This window comes from Momordica charantia, unplaced genomic scaffold (assembly GCF_013281855.1).
Source record: "Momordica charantia cultivar OHB3-1 unplaced genomic scaffold, Mcharantia_2.0 BLBB01000134.1, whole genome shotgun sequence".
Classification (NCBI taxonomy): Eukaryota; Viridiplantae; Streptophyta; class Magnoliopsida; order Cucurbitales; family Cucurbitaceae; genus Momordica; species Momordica charantia.
In genome coordinates this window covers 42,365-62,020 of record NW_028275290.1, presented here as the reverse complement: position 1 = coordinate 62,020, position 19,656 = coordinate 42,365, and the positions used below count along the sequence as shown (strand labels likewise).

Below are 19,656 nucleotides of genomic sequence, written 5' to 3'. Positions count from 1 at the left end.
TTGTATATTCTTAAAATAACTTTAATGTGACATAGGGTAAAAATTTGATGGGATGTTTAATAACTCTATTTTTCTAAGTTACCTTTAGATTATGGTTTGTTAAAATATGTACTATTGGAAAAAAAAAATTTTAACATTGTTAACATTTTAACAAAGAAAGTTTTTATTTCTAAATTATATGTTTATAATTATTACTAATTACCAAAAGGTAAAAATATTGTCATGCAGCTAATTAATTGTTTTTGTAATACCTTTTATCAGTAAAATTAAGATATTTTTTAACAACAAATATTGTTAGTTTTGTGTGGGATAACATTCTTTGCTCTAAAATTTCCATGCCTTTAAAAACTATCAAATAGGTGACAGTTTAAAAATCATTAATGTGGTGGTTGGAAAAAAAATTACAATATGACACGTGGACCAAGTTCGATAGGGTAAGATCTGCTCAACGAGTCTAATAGAAATACGGACCTACCTTCAAGCCTGAATTGAAGGTATAAAATCAACTAGAGAATCGTCCAAGTTCTATCCAATTGACATGAGGACTCCGACCTCAGACTCGACAGTCGACTTGAGACCCGACAACCCGTAACCACTGTTCGGAGCAGTTCCAACGGCTTTGTCCTCCTATCTTATAAAAAGGATGTTCCATTCACTCAAATATCTATTATGTCCGATTACGACATACTGTATCTCGAATCCATCCTGACTTGAGCTTTAGAATGTTTTTTCCCTCTGTGTAGGTCATTCCTCTCGTAGTTCGCTCCAGTTTAAGGAAGGCTGATCTATCCAACTCTGCAACCAATAATTACAATTATTCATATCAAATAGAGTATTTAAAGTATTTCTACTAACCTTCCAAATTTCAAAACAATAAATAACATTTACAATTATGAAAAATGGATTTCATTTTAATTTCTACCACTCCATAAATAGCAATTCAGGGTCTACGTCAACTCCTAGGCTTTTTTTTTTTTTTTTTTTTTTTTTTTTTTTTTGCTTTTTTGAAATATGTAGTTAGATTCTTCCGAAAGGTTGATAAGTACGAATCTAAAAATTCTATTCAAAATATGTGTCATATTAAAACTTTGAATCTTTCATTTTCGAAATCTACTTTTTTTTTTTCTTTTTAACATGTCAAAATTTTTAAACTTTACAGAAAATTCCAGAAGTCCTTATAAAAAGTAAAGAATCTAGGTCGGGAAAGAAACATTTATCCGATCGAACTTAACCTAACTTTAACTTATCGTAAAGGTGTTAGGTAATTTTTTAAAAGGTGAGATGTAGGAATGGATGTATGGGAGACTAATTAGAGAAATTGAAAATAATTCCCAAATCAAAAACGGTGTTAGGGCTCCAGCTCCACTCATGGAGGGGGAGGCTGTCGCCTTTGTGACATTGTACCAATCAGTCATTTTAAAAGTAATTTACTATTGATTGGTATATAATTTAATGTGCTTCAACGTTGAGGGAGGTTCGAGCCCCTGGACCTACTGTTAGATCCGCCCCTGTGTTTTTAATTTATAAATTTTGGCTAAGTTTTTTTTTTTCTTTAGAAAGTGGATTTTTATAACGTTTTCAAAATTGAATTTGAAAATATGTTAATCAATAAACATTATGTTTAAAAACGTAGTTTGAAATATTTATAAATTGGTTAAAAAGGTTTTGTAATTACAAATGGGTTATTTGATGACAATTTTATTTTTTGTTATTGATTTTTGGATTTTAAAAAATAGGTTTTTTGATAAACAATTCTACTTTTTGTTTTCAACTTTTTAAAAGTACTTTTTGAAAATTAAGTTTGTTTGGGGAAGAGAATACCCTAGACACGTGAAGGACCCCTATTGGTGCTCCAAGATGACTCATGAGTCATGCCTAGCTCGGCCCGCCGAGATCACCACCACTAGCGTTGACAGATACCAAGTATGAGGGCCAAGGTGAACCTGGCCGAGGTCCGACCTACTAGGAAGCTCGGTAGGGGCCGATGTGAGCTGCTGTCAGCGGCGTGATTATCGGCCATAACTGTCGGTCCCGAGATTAGTGGGGTGTAACCGACGGTCTCGAGATTAGCGGGTGTAACCGACGGTCCCGAGATTACCGGGTGTAACCGTCGCGAGATTAACGGGATTACCACTCATAAGTAGAGGACCTCACTCCACGATCAGGTACGATGATTTCTGACCTCGAACTAAACTGGGAATCCGACCTATACTGACTTGATCGTCGGAGTGCTCACCTTTTTGTGCAGGTCCGCCCAAGTATTCAGATCGGTCCGGAGGCCGAGTTCGAGCTGCCATCTGACATACACTGTTGTGCATATCCTTGCATAAACATTTGGCGCCGTCTGTGGGGAACGACAATCTAAGTCATCCCAATCCTTTTAAACCAACACGCGAGCGAAAATGGTTCAACCAGCAAACTCGACCAATACGGCAGATCGAAGGACTCTAGCTGCCAGCGATGCCCACCAGAGGGAGGTCGGAGCAGCAGTGGTAGAGGGGCAAGGTCACGACGGCCTAGCAACAGAACCCCTCCGCAGGTCGGCACGAATCACCGCGTCTGTCCTACCACCTGCGCACCCAAGGGCATCCAAGGCCACCCGTGGCCGAGGTGGGACCTCTAAGAAGGGCGCCCGGGGTCCAGCCCCGGCTCCACCAAGTGAGAACTTTGGCGCACTCCAGAGAGAAATGGAGGCAATGCGCACACAAATGCGGTCCATGGAGGAAATGTATAACGAGATGATACTAGCTGCAGGCGCAGGGTCCCGATCTGAAAATCGAATGACGCGCATTGACATACGCGAGCAAAGGGGTTCCCACCTCGGCCCAGTCAAGGAGAAACATCCCGAAGATAACGAGAGCGAGAGACACACTCGCCAGAGAGGAGACCTCCGTGAACACCTCAACAGAAAGAGAGGCTCATCTCTCCGAAAAGGACAGTCACCATCCTGCTCACGCAAGAGCTCCAACCAGCAGGCTGAGTCCTCTCGCAACCCAGCAACTCCTGCAGGAGTGATTACAAGGGAGAAGTTCGACCAGCTGAGGGGCCAGCTCGACGCTCAGGTGGAGGCATTAAAGGCCAAATGTGAGCAGAAAGAAGGTTCACTGAACGATGGCGATTTGGGAGAATCGCCCTTCACCTCGGACGTTTTGGAAGCACCGATCCCTCCGAAGTTCAAAGCTCCTACCGTGAAGCCTTATGATGGGTCGAAGGACCCCAAGGATTATGTTGAGGTCTTTGAAGGCCTCATGGATTTCCAAGCGGCATCGGACGCAATCAAATGTCGCGCCTTTCAGATCGCGCTTACTAGCAGCGCGCGATTGTGGTATCGGAGACTGCCAGCCAAGTCGATCTCGACCTACTCTCAGCTGAGAAGGGAGTTCCTCGCCCAGTTCTCTTCTCGGCATTATGACAGAAAGACAGCGACCCATCTCTCCACCATCAGACAGAGGGAGGGTGAGACGCTGCGGGAGTATGTCACCAGATTCCAGGAGGAGCAATTGAAGGTCGCACACTGCTCCGATGACTCGGCCATGTGCTATTTTCTCACCGGTCTAGCCGACGAAGCCCTCACGGTGAAACTTGGAGAGGAGGCCCGGCCACCTTCGCCGAGGTGCTTCAGAAGGCGAAGAAAGTCATCGATGGACAGGAGCTCCTCCGAACCAAACCGGCCGACCAGAACGAAAGATCGGCCGGGGCAGAAGTGGAAAAGATATAGAAAAGGCAGATCCCAAGTCCAAGGACAGGGATCCCTTTCCAGCGGCCGAGCTGAGTATCGAAGGGCGGAGAACGGACCTACCAGGAGCCGACCTTACGAACGCTTCACCCCGACCACGATTCCAATTTCCGAGATCCTAACGAACATCGAGGAGTCTGGAATGGAAAAACTACTCAATCCTAACGAACAGAGAGGAGCTAATCCACTTCCTCATATCCAACTTGGATGTCTTTGCGTGGTCCCATGAGGACATGCCTGGCATTGACCCGAAAATTATGACACATCGCCTCAGCATAGATCCGTCATTTCCGACCTGTAAAGCAAAAAAGAAGACATATAAACAAGGAGCGGAGTGATGTAATTGTTGAGGAAGTTAGCAAACTTTTGAAAGTTGAATACATAAGAGAAATTTTGTATCCCGAGTGGCTCTCCAATGTTGTATTAGTTAAAAAATCTAACGGAAAGTGGAGAATGTGCGTAGATTTTACGAACTTAAATAAGGCATGCCCGAAAGATTGCTTCCCACTGCCGAGGATTGATCAGCTTGTGGACGCCACAGCCGGGCACGAACTGCTCACTTCATGGACGCCTACTCTGGGTACAACCAAATCAAGATGCATGTCCCAGATCAAGGTCATACCGCATTCATAACAGACCAAGGTCTGTACTGTTACAAGGTCATGCCTTTCGGGTTAAAGAATGCAGGAGCGACCTACCAGAGAATGGTGAACAAAATATTCGCCAAGCAGATCGGCCGGAATATGGAAGTGTATGTGGACGACATGCTTGTCAAGAGCAAGCAGTCTAAGTCGCATCTCTCCGATCTGACCGAAGCCTTCGAGGTTCTGAGGACATATCAAATGAAGCTCAACCCAGCTAAATGTGTCTTTGGAGTCTCTTCGGGAAAATTCCTTGGCTTCATGGTGAACAACTGGGGAATCGAGGCCAACCCCGAAAAGATTAAAGTCGTGCTCGAGATGGAGGCACCCAAGACGCTGAAGCAGCTTCAGTGCCTCAATGGCAGGATTGCGGCCCTGAATCGGTTTGTTTCAAGATCGATAGATAAGTGCCTTCCTTTCTTCAAAGTCCTACGGAGGAAAGGGCCGTTTGAATGGACAGCAAAGTGCGAGCAAGCATTTCAGCAGTTGAAAAGCTACCTCTGTTCGGCACCTTTGCTCGCCAAGCCCATGCCGGGGGACAAGCTCCAATTGTACTTAGCAGTGTCTGACAGCGCCGTCAGCTCGGCCCTAATCAAGCAAGAGGGAGTGCGGCAAAACCTGGTCTACTACACAAGCAAGACTATGACCGAAGCCGAGACCAGATACCCTCAGATGGAAAAGTTGGCTCTTGCTTTAGTCACCTCGGCCCGACGGCTTAGACCATACTTCCAAGCCCATACTGTGGTGGTGCACACTAACTTGCCCCTAAAAAACATCTTCCATAAGCCAGAAGCTTCTGGACGCCTGATGAAGTGGGCAATGGAGCTAAGTGAGTACGACATCCAGTTCAAACCCAGAACTGCGTTGAAAGGACAAGCAGCGGCAGATTTCATAGCCGAGCTCACACCACCTTCCGAGCTGAGCGAGTCCGACCTACCGTGGACAATCTATGTCGACGGATCCTCCAATGAGAAGGGGTGCGGGGTCGGGGTCCTCTTGCTCGGACCAGGAGGCGAGCGATTTGAGTTTGCCTTGCGGTTCGGCTTCGGGACTTCTAACAACGAGGCTGAGTATGAAGCATTTATTGCCGGCATGCGAATCGCTAGAGCATTGGGGGCCTCTTGCGTTAAGGTCTTCAGCGACTCCCAACTGGTTGTGAGCCAGATCAGATCGTACCTCGTCCAGTTTCGAACTTACGAAGTAAGCCGGGTTCCCCGAGCAGAAAATTCTAATGCTGACGCCTTGGCCAAGTTAGCATCGGCGTACGAGACCGACCTAGCCAAGTCGGTCCCCGTCGAGATCTTAGATAATCCCTCGATCTCAGAGCCAGATCTGATGAAGATTGGCGCTCCAGAGTCCTCATGGATGGACCCGATTGCGGACTTCATTAGGGGCAACTCACCACAAGACCCCAAGGAGCGCAGAAAGTTGGCAAGGCGAGCAGCTCGGTTCGTGGTCCGAGGTGGAGCATTGTACCGACGCGGCTTTTCTCTGCCTCTATTGAGATGCCTAACCCCTGAAGAGGGCCTGTACGTCCTCAAATAAATCCACGAAGGAGTGTGCGGCAATCACTCAGGCGCCCGGTCGCTGTCAGCCAAAGTGATCCGACAAGGATACTATTGGCCGACCCTCAGCCAGGACGCCAAGAAGTTCGTTAGAACTTGCGACAATTGCCAACGCTACGGAACCATAATCCACCAACCTCCCGAGCTGCTCACCCCCATCTCGGCCTCGTGGCCATTCGCGCAGTGGGGGGTAGATATCATTGGTCCTTTCCCTTTGGGCAAGGGCCAGACCACGTTCGCTGTGGTTGCTGTGGATTACTTCACAAAGTGGGCCGAGGCCGAGGCGCTCTCCCACATAACGGAATCAAGAGTCACGTGCTTCGTATGGACAAATATCATATGTCACTTTGGTATACCGCAGGCCATTGTGACAGACAATGGGAAGCAGTTTGACAACGCCAAGTTCAAAGACTTTTGCAGCAAGCTTGGCATAAGTCACCTTAGCTCGTCCCCCGCACATCCGCAAGCAAATGGGCAGGTAGAGGCAGTCAACAAGATCATCAAGCGAGGCATCAAACTTAGACTGGACCCCAAGAAAGGCAGGTGGGCCGAGGAGCTACCAGAGGTTCTATGGTCGTACCAGACCACCCAAAGAGAATCGACGGGTGAGACCCCGTTCTCCCTGGCCTTCGGCTTCGAAGCTGTAGTCCCGGTTGAGATCGGCATGCCATCTGACAGAGTAGAGCATTACGAGCCTACGGCAAATGAGGAAGAGCTGCTCCTCAACCTCGACTTGTTGGAAGAAAGAAGAGCAATGGCCCAGCTACGCCTGGCGGAATATCAGGGCAGAATGGCCAGACATTACAACACCCGCGTTCGACCTCGGACCTTTCAGGTCGGACATTTGGTCTTAAGGAGGGTCCAAACCCATGTGGGTGCCCTTGATCCGACTTGGGAGGGCCCGTTTGAGGTCAAGGGCATAGTCCGACCTGGGACGTACGTATTGGCCGATCTGAAAGGAGACGTCCTCGCGCACCCGTGGAACGCGGAGCGCCTGAAGCGTTATTATCCTTGAAATGCCAAAAGGGTTTTCAATGGATCTGTAAAAACTGTTTCAAAAGAATTATGATCGGAATAAATGTGATGATTTAATTTCATGATTCCGAGTTCGACCAGAAATTAAATGGGGGCCACGGACTCCCACGCGATCACATTCCAGCAGTCGGTTAAAATTCAATCCTCCAAAACGTAAGGGTACGAGGTGCGATGCCAAAACCACTGATGAACTTAAAATTTAAACCTTCAAGGTAAAGGGACGATGTAAAATGATCAAGCCTTTGAACCTGAGGGTACGATGTACGATATGAAGAACAGCTACGGACTTAGGATTTTAGCCTTTTAACGTTTTTAAGTTAAGGGTGCGATGTTAAAAGATCCAGAGTTGGTGCAATGCATTGGATGCTAGACAGAGATTCAAATTCAAACTTTCAAATTATTTTAATTGAAGGCGCGACCTCAAAAGTAAGAGGTGCGAGGTGACATTAGCTGCAGTTCAAAGAAAAAGCAAAGAAAGGAAAGATGTTGCCAACAACAAAGTAAAAACAAATGGGAGCTTCTTTATTGAATGGAGAGCAGAGGCAAGGGTTATAGACCTTGCAGCTCTGCCCTGACACTTACAAACAAAAAACAAAAGAGAAGAGAAGAAAGACAGCGAAAAGCCTCTTGAAGGGTGGTCGCCTAAGAGCTTGCTTGAGGAGCGCCCTCTTGAGTGGTGCCGACCTAATCCTCTTCGAGGTCGGAGTAGTCAGAGTCCAGATACCTGACGTACTTATCCACCAACGCTTGGGGGCCAGGGGTGCCGCTAGGCCGAGACGCCCACTGCTCAGCATACCTCTTCTTCAGACCACCGAGATCAATCTGAAGGTCAGGCATGTCGGAAGCAATGCCCTTCATGAGAAACTTGAAGCCCGCGTCAGAGAAGTCTTTGGCAAATCCATCGAAGTCAGGATGTTGCCTAAATGATTCCTCCAATAGGGCTCCATTGCTGAGACGCTCCTTCACCGTCTCCAGCTCGGCAGTCGCATGCTTCAGCTCCTCCTCCTTCGCTTCAAGTGCCTGGAGCATGTCGTCCTTCTCCTTGAGGAGTTGGAATTTCTCCTTCTCCAAGCCCTTGGTGATAGCATGGGCAGCTCGGAGCTGGGCCTTGCGTCTGTCTTCTTCCTTCTTCAGCAGCTCGGCCTTGGTCTCCACCTCGGCCTTTAAAATTTCCACCTCAGAGTGAGCCTTCAGCAGCTCATCCTTCATGGTGGAGGAAGCAGCCTCCAAGGCAGCAGAGAACTTCTCTTTCTCCCTCGCTGCCAGAATTTCCCTCCCATCCAGCTCGGCCTTCACGGCCAGAGCCGATTGAATGGAAGCAACGAACGCCTGAGAAAAGGTACAAATAAGAAGTTAGACCGAGCTACCTGTCAGGTAAATTGAGCAAAAACACCAATCTTACCTCAGCGGCATAGTCGATGGTCCTCTGCAGAACGGACCCTGGGTCACTTACAAATTTGAACGCCCTCCTTAGGCAGCGGTCCAAACTTGCGGCCGAGATGCGGGACACCTGGTCCCTCACCCCAGAACTTGACGGCTCAACTCTGAACCGTGCCGTCACATCGGACGTCCCGCCCATCCTGGCCTCAGGATCGTCCACCCGATCTGCGAAGCTCGTAGGCAAGACCCCACGAGCTCCGACCTCCAAGGGGGAGGTGGTCTTCTTCTTCTTCCTCCTTCGCTTCAGAGGGACTTCCTCCCTCACCTCCTCGCCCAAGGGCGAGACGTCCACTGCCTCGGTCTGATCCCTGGGGCGCTTCTCCCTCGAAGGACCCCCAGAAGACTCCAGCTCGATCACTGGGGCTGGATCTTCCGAGGCTGGCCCTACCACAGCAGGGGTGGCAGGTTTCGAACTCTGGGCGGCCTCAAGAGCATGGGCTCGGCCCTTGGACTTGCGCTTCACGTTGCTTGCAAATCCGCAAACCATGGCTGCAAAATAAAAACAGGGGTCAACACAAGGTTAGAGGAAAAGAGGGGGACGCAAGCTCGACATACCAAGTTCGGAGTTCGGCCTTGAGGATTCAATGGGACGAACTGCGGGGTTGTAATCTAGCAGCCCGGACTCAAGCAGCAGCTTGTCGGTCACCAAGGTTCCGACCTTCCTACCCCTCGGAAAACGCTCCTTGTAATATTTCAGCGTGTCGAAGGAGGCTTGCGTAAGCTCGGGGACTGGTCGGATTGAAACTGCACAAAGACAGAATTTGAGTCAGACCTGAATAACAAGAAAGAAAGTTATCACAAGAAGTAAGAACTACTCCGTACCTAGGTTCCCAAACCTAGTGGGAACGTCAAAGAAGGAACGACCTGACTCGTCCTTTGCAAGCCATTCCCCAGAAGCGTAGAACCACTTCCTCACCCATCCCTTGATGGAGGTCGGCCCCTTAACTATACCGCCTGCGCCTTTCCTTGCGCACATATAGAACCGACCAGGCTTCTTAGCTATCCTTTTCGCTTCGAAGCACGCGAGGAGCTGGTCTACGTCTAACAGCTCGGCCTCTTCACTATCCCGAGCTCGTAGCCAAAAAAGGATGGCCAAAGCGAAAATGACACCCCACCCATTGGGGGCCACTTGAGCCGGAGCCAGCCTAGTTCGGAAAAGAAACTCTTGGACGAAAGGGTGAAGGGGAAGTCTGAGGCCGTACTCAAACATTTTGAAGTAGAGAGTGACCCATCCCTCTAGAGGATTGTCAGCTCTCTCCCCCTCCTCTGGAATCCTAAGGAGGATGTTCTCAGGGATAGCGAACCCCCTACGAAGGGATCCGAGGTAGTGCTCAGGTATCCTAGAAGGGTATTCCAAACCCTGACCCGAGGTGGAGGCATCACTATCCTTCCCGTCATCGGAGAACCTAAAGTTTTCTATCTCCTCGAGCTCGGACTCTAACCTACGAGCTAAATCCTCATCGGATCCTAAGTTGCTGCTAAAAGAGGACGACATGGCAACTACGTTCGAAAGAGAAAGTGAGGGAAAAGACCGACCTACCAAGGGTTCGAGCTACCTTCAGATCGAACTCCAAGAATTCAGGGAACGTAAGGTATGACCTGAAGGATTGGGGGTATTTATAGCTCGTCGGAAAAATTTCCCCACCGTACACGTGTAATCAACGAGCGGCTAGGATCCTCCCTAAGATCCGAAGCGTCGGAATATTTGAATATTCCGACGATAAATCTACCGCAACGGTTATATTTTCCCACGAATAGGAAGTCGTCACGCGTCCAAAGCAAGTCGAATGAACTTCTCTGCCAGGTCGAGATCGGACCAGACAGAGTGGGGGCCAATGTTTGGGGAAGAGAATACCCTGGACACGTGGAGAACCCCTATTGGTGCTCCAAGATGACTCATGAGTCATGCCTAGCTCGGCCCGCCAAGATCACCACTACTAGCGTTGACAGATACCAAGTATGAGGGCCGAGGTGAACCTGGCCGAGGTCCGACCTACCAGGAAGCTCGGTAGGGGTCGATGTGAGCTGCTGTCAGCGGCGTGATTATCGGGCGTAACTGTCGGTCCCGAGATTAGCGGGTGTAACCGACGGTCCCGAGATTACCGGGTGTAACCGTCGCGAGATTAACGGGACTACCACCCATAAGTAGAGGACCTCACTCCACGATTAGGTACGATGATTTCTGACCTCGAACTAAACTGGGAATCCGACCTATACTGACTTGATCGTCGGAGTGCTCACCTTTTTGTGCAGGTCCGCCCAAGTATTCAGATCGGTCCGGAGGTCGAGACATACATTGTTGTGCATATCCTTGCATAAACAAAGTTGATTTTAAAAATTAAAAAAAAATTTAGGTATTAGAAACATATATATTTTTGTTTTCCTCAAAATCTTACTTTTTCTTCTAATAATGTTCAATTGCACAAATCTCTATCCACTCGACGAATATGATCCAATATTCATACAAAAAGGGATTAAAATTGTTTTGTGATGAATGGATTTAGGCAGGAGGTGCGTGTGCGTGCGCGTGCGCGTGCCTATTTTTTAATATTGTGATACTCCCTTAATGAACCAAAATTTCATATCATAGGTCTTTGGCGCAACTTGATTTGAGCTTCCCATAAAACAGTTTGACAACAAAAGAAAAGATAAACAACCACTAGTTTCCTAAGTTAAGGCTCTTCTACTCTTATATTCATCATCATTCATTGAAATAATAAAATTTCTCAAATGTCCCAATAAATGTCAAAAATAAGAATAGAAAGAAAAAAAATAGTGGAAATATGTTTTGGTAAGTGCTTATTTGAAAGTCATTTTCTGTGTGGTTTTAGATGACCAGTTGAATTTATTGTTCCTTCTATTCATTGGGTTGTGAGAATGGGAATCAGATAGAAATAAGGTCAAAATACACATTTGGTCAGAAAATAACGTCGGTGTGTGGATGACCGGGCAACAACGTCGGTGATGGAAGGCTTTGAGTTTGAGAGAGTTGGGGTGGGGAGGTATTTTCTTTATAATAATATACCTAAATCGGTTCAAGTTTGAACCAACTCGAGATTGACCCGATTTGTACAGATGGCCATTTTATTTGTACACATGGATCGACCACGTCACACTTACGTTAAGTCTAACGTAATTTTTAACGGTAGGGACTAAATTGTGACCAATTTTAAAGTACAGAGACTAAATCGTTACTTTTAAAAGTTCAAAGATTAAATTGTTACTTTAATGAGAGTTCAGAGACCAGATGTATATTTTAACTTAGAAATAAATATGAATACCTAGGACTAAAAGTGGTGTAACAAACATTAATTTTGGAAGGTGCAGGGGAAACATTATGGCTTCATTCCCAGTTAAAGTTCATTGTTTGGCCTTGTGCTCGTTATGTTGTGAAAAGTTTAAAGTTCATTGTTTGGCCTTGTGCTCGTTATGTTGTGAAAAGTTCTACCAAGTTCCAAATACTTCGAAATTTAAATTAGGAAATTTATGTAGACTTAGATCGAGTGGATCCTTATAATCGGGACTCATTACTTAGATTGAGCAACACTATAAGCGATACAAGACTCGAACACAAGACAGCCCGAATTCTTTACCACTGCACCGTCTCAAGGGACTCGTTAGATTTTAGTTTCAAACTCAAAAGATTTTGAAATGTATACTACTGCATTATGTTTTTTTAGTTAAAAAAAGTCGGAGATTGAGCCTTCGGGAAAAAAAAAAGTAATAAACATCTTAAGCTATGCTTATCGATAGCTTGATATAATCACCTTTATAGTTAATTCAACATTCCCAAAACATTTCTAACTTGGTATATTACAAAGTTTTCTTAAAGACAATTAAAAACAATAACAATAATAACACGATGGATCTAAATAATTCCAAAATCTAAAAATCAGCAATGTGAATACCCTCATTAAACTTTGAAATGTTGTCAGCCCTAAGCAAAAATATATTTACAAAAATCTTGTTTCCAAATTCAAGAGCGACCATAAAGATGAATAAGGGTGCATGGCGTGATGGCGTTGCTTGCCATCATTCCATATTTTACCCGATCCCCTCCCAACTAAACTTTCACTTTCGCTGTTATTTGCACCCTCACCACAAATATAACTATAAATGTAACTGTCGATGTAATTGCAACTGTCAATACATATTTGAACTCAACGATTACTGTCGATACGACTATTAAAGTGATTATTCTAACCATATTTAGTACATATACATTAACAATTCCAGTGAGAATCATCACTCTCGGATACATTATAAGAGTTATGAAAACTATGAAGAAGAACTTTCTAGTTCACTTAAAAAAGAAGGATCATTGTCAATTTCAAAAATTTAATTTTGCAATATCCAAATATATAGAATAACTGCTGCTATTACTATCCCTATCCCTAACTAAAAAATGTCATTAGATGCAAAATTCCTAATGTTAACTAAATCCTCAACAGTACTATAACTAGAATTTGTCAGACATGCTAGCTCAAAACATTCAAACTCATGATCTGCATCATACAATGGCGAGGCAAACACCGTCTCCTGCTCGAGCAATATGAACCAAATTCCATGATTTTGACCAATACAGTATTCAGCAAAAAGCATTAGCAGTTCCCAAGAGCACAAAAAAGGAAAGAAGAATGGAATACTTCTATAGCCATACAAGTGAGGGAAAAACTAACCAACCAGTTCAAAGTCGACACTAAAACAAACTCTAAAGTTCCACAATTTACAGCAAGTGAAGTCATGTTTCTGGAGTTTTTCTCTTCTGTTTGGACACTGAATCCACATCTACTGGGGTCTCACCAAATACTGACCTGAACGAAGCCAAAACTCGCCAATAATGCATACAAATGCCTGTTTGAAGGACAAAAAGATACTATACACGCACTCTTCACTACCTCAAATTCAGATACAGGAGTTAAACCATATGACCACAAGATAGCAAATGAAACCAATAAAGAAACTAATGACACAGCATAATCTTTTAGCATTGTATCCACTATCTAGGTTACCATTATCAACAAGTAAGATAACATATACTAAGCTTCAAAGCTCCCTCATAATTCTTCCTAAATTTACCAAGTGCAGGAAATATTAATTGGCTAAGGAAAAAAATCCATCCATTATGAGATCTCAAAAATCAGCTTCCTCATCCTTTCCTGTTTCTACTTATATCCCATCAGCTTTAATAAAATTTTTATGACACCTCGTATAAAATGGAAAAACATAAGTAATGATTCTGGTTTTCACTTACCCACAAGTAGAACATTTCTTGTGATGCTTGCAGAATATAGATAAGCAAACCGAACAGACATAGCCCATGTCAATTGTTTTTTTGTGGCAAAAACACCTGAAAATTCCCAGTTTATTAGGTATTAGTAGTTTCCTTCTATGTTGGATACAAAGTTAAAAAAAGAATTATAACAAGAGGTATAAAATGGTAAACACGAGAGTAAGCGCCAAGTGGCAAATTTTTCAAACAAGAAACCGAACTTTTCATTGATAAAAATGAAAGGGAAAAAAAATGAAAAAAAAAAGACTGGATACAGACATAAAGAAAATACAAACTGCCCAAAAAAAGGAAGCCGATCTAACAAGAGGCAAAATATTAAGCACAAACCATAGAGAATTTGTCTAATCACAAGACTCCAAACTTACGATGCACGAAAATCCACACCAACGGACTTTGGAAGTTGTAAGAAGGCCCGAGAATGCAAATCAGTAGCAAAAACAGTCTGTACAAAAAGAACAATACATCACATTAGGACAAGCAAGAGATCAAAATGAATATAGGAAACAGCTCGAAGACCACAATCATCAGTGTTCTCAATAAAAGTTTGTTGATTTGACTAATCTGTAACCCAAATCCTTAGAAGACTAAACAGAGACTTTGAACTTGGAGAGGGGAACAAAAAGCCACTCTGACGAATATAACCTACAGAGAGATATTGAAACAGTCCATCCATTTGCTGAGGCTTCAGATAAACTCCACCCGTGATGTAAGAAGCCTATACAGAATCAGAAATCACCAACAGCAAATTAATCCAGGGTACCTAACATGGTAAGATTCTGGGGGAACAAAATAAACAGCCATTAACAGAACAATGTACAGATAGATACCTGCTGAAGAAATGCAGAATTGTGTGAACCTATGTAACACGAATCTATGGGAACCTGAAGCAGAATAATGAATCATACACAACAAGAAACTAATACACATGGAAACACAATATTGAATGTTGAATGTTGTTTACATGCAACTTGGAGCTGCAAATAGAGATCTACCTCGGACTTCAAAGGCATGACTAGCACACATGAAAGTTTAAATCAAACCCATAAATGCAAACAAGGATGGAGATTCGCCTTTCTTTCCAATTCTCATTGACTATGATCTATGAATTTTTTACAAATGACCAGATGGTCACTGTTATCACAAACATTGCAAATGAAATTATTTCAATCATTCTTATCGTCATATTGGTTTTTTTTTTTCTAAATGAGAAGCAGGGTTTTCATGAAGCAAAATGAAAGATCTTTGGGCCATATTGTAATGTCAAGCTGTACTAAACGAAGAGAAACCAAACAATCGAGAAATCTCAAACATTCTTATTCTTCATCTTTGAGCTTAATAGATGTTGGAGAGTGATTTGATAGTGCATCTCTATTTTTTTTTTTTTTTCAATTTCAAGATGTGTTTCTTAAATGATTCTTGCAGGACTTTTTTCATGACTTTTGGAGCTTTACAGTTACAGTCTTAATGTGGAGTACCTTAGACAAGGAATTTGTAATTTCTCATCTGTCCCTTCAGGAAAACTCCTTATCTCTCCTGTCCTTTCTTTATAATCTTAGCTCTTTAATGAAGTTCTCGTTTCTTATTTTACATACATATACATGCATACATTTATATGTCTTTCATTTTCTTCTTTTCACCTTTGACAAGAACAATAATAGAAAATCTGCAAGATATTCGTCAAATCTCCATCCACTAGACAAGAACATAGTATAAAGGTAGTTTCTGGATATTGGACTTCAATTCTGACTGTATAGACCAAATATTTAGTTGTAAACTACAAGTAGGTTTATCAAACTTATCATAGGAGCGTTCAAATTCAAATTCACTAATGGGATGCTTGCAATTTCTTCCAAAATTATAAGGGAAGAAACCTACAGAAAAATTCAGACCAGCACCACTTCCTAGTATCCAAACCGGACAAAGAACAAGTTTAATAGAGAGGAAACTTATGTCAAGCATTTCCATCAAATATTTGGAGACTAAATTTGTTACTACTTACCAACAATTAACCGACTCGAAGAAAGAGAGTTAGTGATCGATAGAAGTTAATGAAGCCATATATGGACACACAAAAGGGACAACAAGAAATACCAACCATTGAACGCTGAGCAGAAAAGATGGCATTCATGATTGCAACATATCTGAAAGAAAAAAATAATTAATAGAGAAATACTTAACCATTTGTATCCCTTTTTTAATAGAAAATACATTAAATACACTAAATTTAATTGAAATTAGCATGAGAATCTTACTGTTCAGGCCCATCTGGGGATCCCTGCAAGCAAAGGATCTACACTCGAAGTACATACATTACATAAATCAGTCACATTTTCTTCCAAGTTCCAAAAAAAAAATCAATTGGCAATTACTGTGTAATAAATAGTACTAGTAAGCAATAGACAAAAGAAAGGAAGAGTACAAAGCACAAACAGAATTTGAAAATTGGGGAAAGAGAGATCCAAAACAGAAATAAGTGCTTACTCGAGGATGGGGATGGAGAGATCCAGAACGGAAAACTTTCTGTATATCTATTCACATGGTTAAGCATTTAGAGCAAAATAATATGTTGATGAGTATTAGATTGCTTAAATTGGATTTAGAAAGTATACAGCAATGTGCAAATCCCACTGTGGCAACCATAACTATATCATAGTATTTTTCTGCTACTACTCGTTACCGCAAAAAACGATCAAATGAACAATAAATTTCCAAATGCAACTTTCATCTCCATATATATTGTTTAAGGCTAACTTCTACACAATGCTACTCAGTCACGATGGTCTGTTGAAACATTCTAATTTTGTGTAGAACATAATGGAGTTTTACTTTAGCAGAAACGAAAATAAACTATCCGCACCAAAAATAATCAACAAGGATACAGCACAAAGCCATGGAGAGTGATCCAGAAAGAAGTGAAGACATGGTCCCTCCTCTGGGGTCTTCCTTGACAGACTGCTCATCCGCAATCACGAATTCCTCCAAATTCTTCAATAAACGAGTGCAAAGTGCAGGCATTCTACCATCTTCAAGACCACGATTTGAATGTGAAGACGAGTTGTATAGATACTTGCATGAAGCATAACCAGTACCAATTACCACAACCTCATTAAGTTGATTCAGATCTAAAATGGAGTTCAGGAAAGCAAGTACCTATACACCCAAAAAGAAAATACCAACATTCATTTCTATTATTCTAAAATTCACTTGGAAGTTAGGTTCGCACATAGAGAAAGAGAGAGAAGTTATCAATTACATGAGAGAGAAACTTGGAGAATGGAAGAGAAGATGTGCTCCAAAAAAATGGATTCGTATCCAATAAAACCATCAAAAGGCTTACATCATCTGCAACAACACAATCAAAAGACCTTAGAGAAGAATAAGTCACTGCAACTCAAAAACTTGTACCTGGCACCCTTATAGAAGAAGAGAGGGATTGGAGGAGAACCTGCATAGAGCTTTGAAGGAACAGATGCCATGGTAGCAGTTTCAGAATTAGCAACGGAGAAAAAACGCCCAATTCTAATAGACGTGGATGGAAATTGGGATACCACTCATTGGATTCCTCCGTTGGCCCAATTCTATTTGTTGTAGGTTTCAATCTTGGCCAACTATTCTCGCAAGAACTAAACTTGGGTTCATATGCCTTCATGTGAAAGTTCACTTCATATTTTCAAGGAGAAAAAAAGGGTTCACCTCATCTTTTTTCATTCTTACTTCACCTTCACTTCTCAATTCAGCATCATTTTTGTCATTCCAACACATCAATCTGCACAACACAACCGAAACAACTAAATTTTTTGCCTGCAGTTGAATCCTAATGTAGAGGAACATGCAACAAGAACAGAATAGGATATGACCTATAGACATAATTATTTCAGAAGATAAATCAAATTGTTCCCAAAAGACAGTGCATGCCAAATCAGTAACTAGAAATCAAAATCGCTGGTGTATAACCACTACCAAGAACCATGCTAGTTTCTAAACAATAAACGATGGAGGAGATTGACAAAGAAGTTCAAAAACTCCTCACTTAACTCTAAAGTCCGTATTGTAACACTCCCCAGTTCAAAATCAAATCACATGCAACAATTGCAATTGCTCCCTCACCACACAGAGAGCATCAGTTGGACATACAAATGGATTTGGATACCATTTTAAACTTAAAAAAGTGTACATAATTTCAATCACAGCAGCACGTCAGGCAACCCAGTGGCTCCATCGGTCTTTCATCGAAGTAGCCCAAGGAGTCGGTGTCCAGCGATAGAGAAGAAGCTTCTGGCCCTAGAGACTTAGAGGAAGGTTGGTAAATGACGCCGGAGGAAGATGAAGAAGCTAACACCCACTTCTTCTTCCACTTCCAGAAATGGTCGAAAGTGGCTTGGAGAAATTGACGTTTCAATGCAAGAGAGATTGAGGAAAGTGGCTTGGAGAATCACGAGGGAAATCAGTACACAAGAGGGAGGTGGAAGGGCTGAGAAACTGGGAAAGAAGAGGGAGATGCTTTTTTAATTTATATGCTATAATTAGATACTATAACTACTTATTCTTGATGTAGTGCCATGCTCTGGTACTCACCCATTCACTCATGTCCAGCTCTCACACAAAAGCCATATAACATGTTTTATACACCAAGATTCGATGCAAGATTCAAATCTCATGCTTCCATAACCACAAATCAAACATACTTACGAAAAGAAATGCAACCAAATAATATGTCCGACATAAATTCAGCATGCTTCCACAATTACAGCCAACCAAAACATAACATACTTTTCACAATTACTCCATCATGTTTCCATAATTCCAAAAAAGAACCATGCTTTCACTCAAAGTATCACAACATCACCCATTCAACATACTCAACAAGCTCTACTAATGCTTCGCAATTCAATAACACACTCAAAAATTTTACGGACCAAACCTATGTAGTCCAACAAAAATACAGAACCATATCGGCAACCAACCACTTAAACATAAGTTTCAATATGTATTCAAAATCAAACAATTAATATCACATACAGGGACAACCAAGCAGAACTACTTACAACACGCCTAACACTCCTAGCTCTTGAATTAGTTCGCTTCCTAGGCAATCAATCCGAACAACTTAGATTGAATGTGAAAGAGTATTAAAAGGTTTCCTTACCTACTGACCTTCACTCAAACCGCTTGGGTTATGGCTGGAACAATGCACACTGCAGATCTGAGGTCGAGGTTCGAGTTTGCAAAACTGACGCTGATAGAGGGTGGGTATCACGAATCTGGGTTGGATCGAGTGTGAGTCAGCACGGGAAGTTGCGCCGCCCCAGAGGATGAGCTTGCCGTTCGCGCTCGGATCTAGGCGTCGTAGTGTTAGCCGATCGTCGCTGGCCGCCGGGTAGTTGTGCGTGGATTGCCGCCGTTCGTATCCTCACCGCTGCAGATCCTTGCCGTTCGCGAAGGGTCGTTGCGCCGCCGTACGGGTTTTTGAGTCGTCGGGGGTCCGTCGGTCGCCGTTCTGAGCTGCGCCGCCGCGGATGGTCGCCGCCGAGAAGGGGGTCTACTGAGGGGATAGGGTTTTTCTTTTCTTTTTCTATATTCTGTTTCGACGCAACAATCTTGGGAAAATGGACAAAATGAGCCCAGAGGTCTCTTAAGTTTTTTAAAAATACAAATTTTCTAGTGACCGTTGACATCACCAATTTTGTCAAATAACCTCTCATGCCTTTTTTCTTACTTATTTTTCTCTTCCAGACTTCATCTCTCTTCTCTCTCCTCTACTAATATTTTAGACTTGCCTCCTTATTTCCTCTCTCTACCTCTATCCTCTTTTTCCAGATTTTTTTTCCTCCTCCTTGTTTTCTTATCGGTTTTCATTATTCTCTATTTTCTTTGAGTTTCTTTTTTCCATCTTCCCTCTTTCTCTATTTTTTCTATTACTATTATTCTCTTTCTTCTTTACTCACC

General features: G+C 43.0%; 1 protein-coding gene across 4 annotated transcripts; it reads right to left on the bottom strand.

Annotated features, from left to right (window-relative positions):
* Positions 1-12,970: 12,970 nt before the first annotated feature.
* On the bottom strand, positions 12,971-19,407 carry LOC111012196 (general transcription and DNA repair factor IIH subunit TFB4). 4 transcript variants are annotated; one of them, XM_022286253.2, is made up of 13 exons: positions 18,857-19,400; positions 17,404-17,476; positions 17,156-17,318; positions 16,964-17,052; positions 16,590-16,860; positions 16,192-16,238; positions 15,963-16,000; positions 15,806-15,851; positions 14,538-14,591; positions 14,357-14,425; positions 14,076-14,152; positions 13,672-13,767; positions 12,971-13,231 (listed from the first exon to the last, which is right to left on the bottom strand). In XM_022286253.2, the coding sequence occupies exons 3-13, from the start codon at positions 17,184-17,186 to the stop codon at positions 13,159-13,161; spliced, it is 891 nt and encodes a 296-aa protein (XP_022141945.1). In that variant the 5' UTR covers positions 17,187-17,318; positions 17,404-17,476; positions 18,857-19,400; the 3' UTR covers positions 12,971-13,158. The 4 variants fall into 4 exon arrangements, with proteins under 4 accessions (XP_022141945.1, XP_087974538.1, XP_022141946.1 ...); XM_088118412.1 differs by having other exon boundaries at positions 18,865-19,400; XM_022286254.2 differs by having other exon boundaries at positions 12,971-13,271; positions 17,156-17,476; positions 18,857-19,407.
* Positions 19,408-19,656: the final 249 nt, after the last annotated feature.

What these genes read in the sequence shown, in the direction of transcription:
- LOC111012196 (XM_022286251.2), bottom strand. Translation starts at nt 17,186, where the DNA reads ATGGCATCTGTTCCTTCAAAGCTCTATGCAG. An exon ending in ACTCTCCATGGCTTTGTGCT is followed by an intron (nt 16,239 to 16,589) that starts GTATCCTTGTTG and finishes CCATGTGAATAG; the next exon opens with ATATACAGAAAGTTTTCCGT. An exon ending in TTTCTGCTCAGCGTTCAATG is followed by an intron (nt 14,592 to 15,805) that starts GTTGGTATTTCT and finishes ATTCTGCTTCAG; the next exon opens with GTTCCCATAGATTCGTGTTA.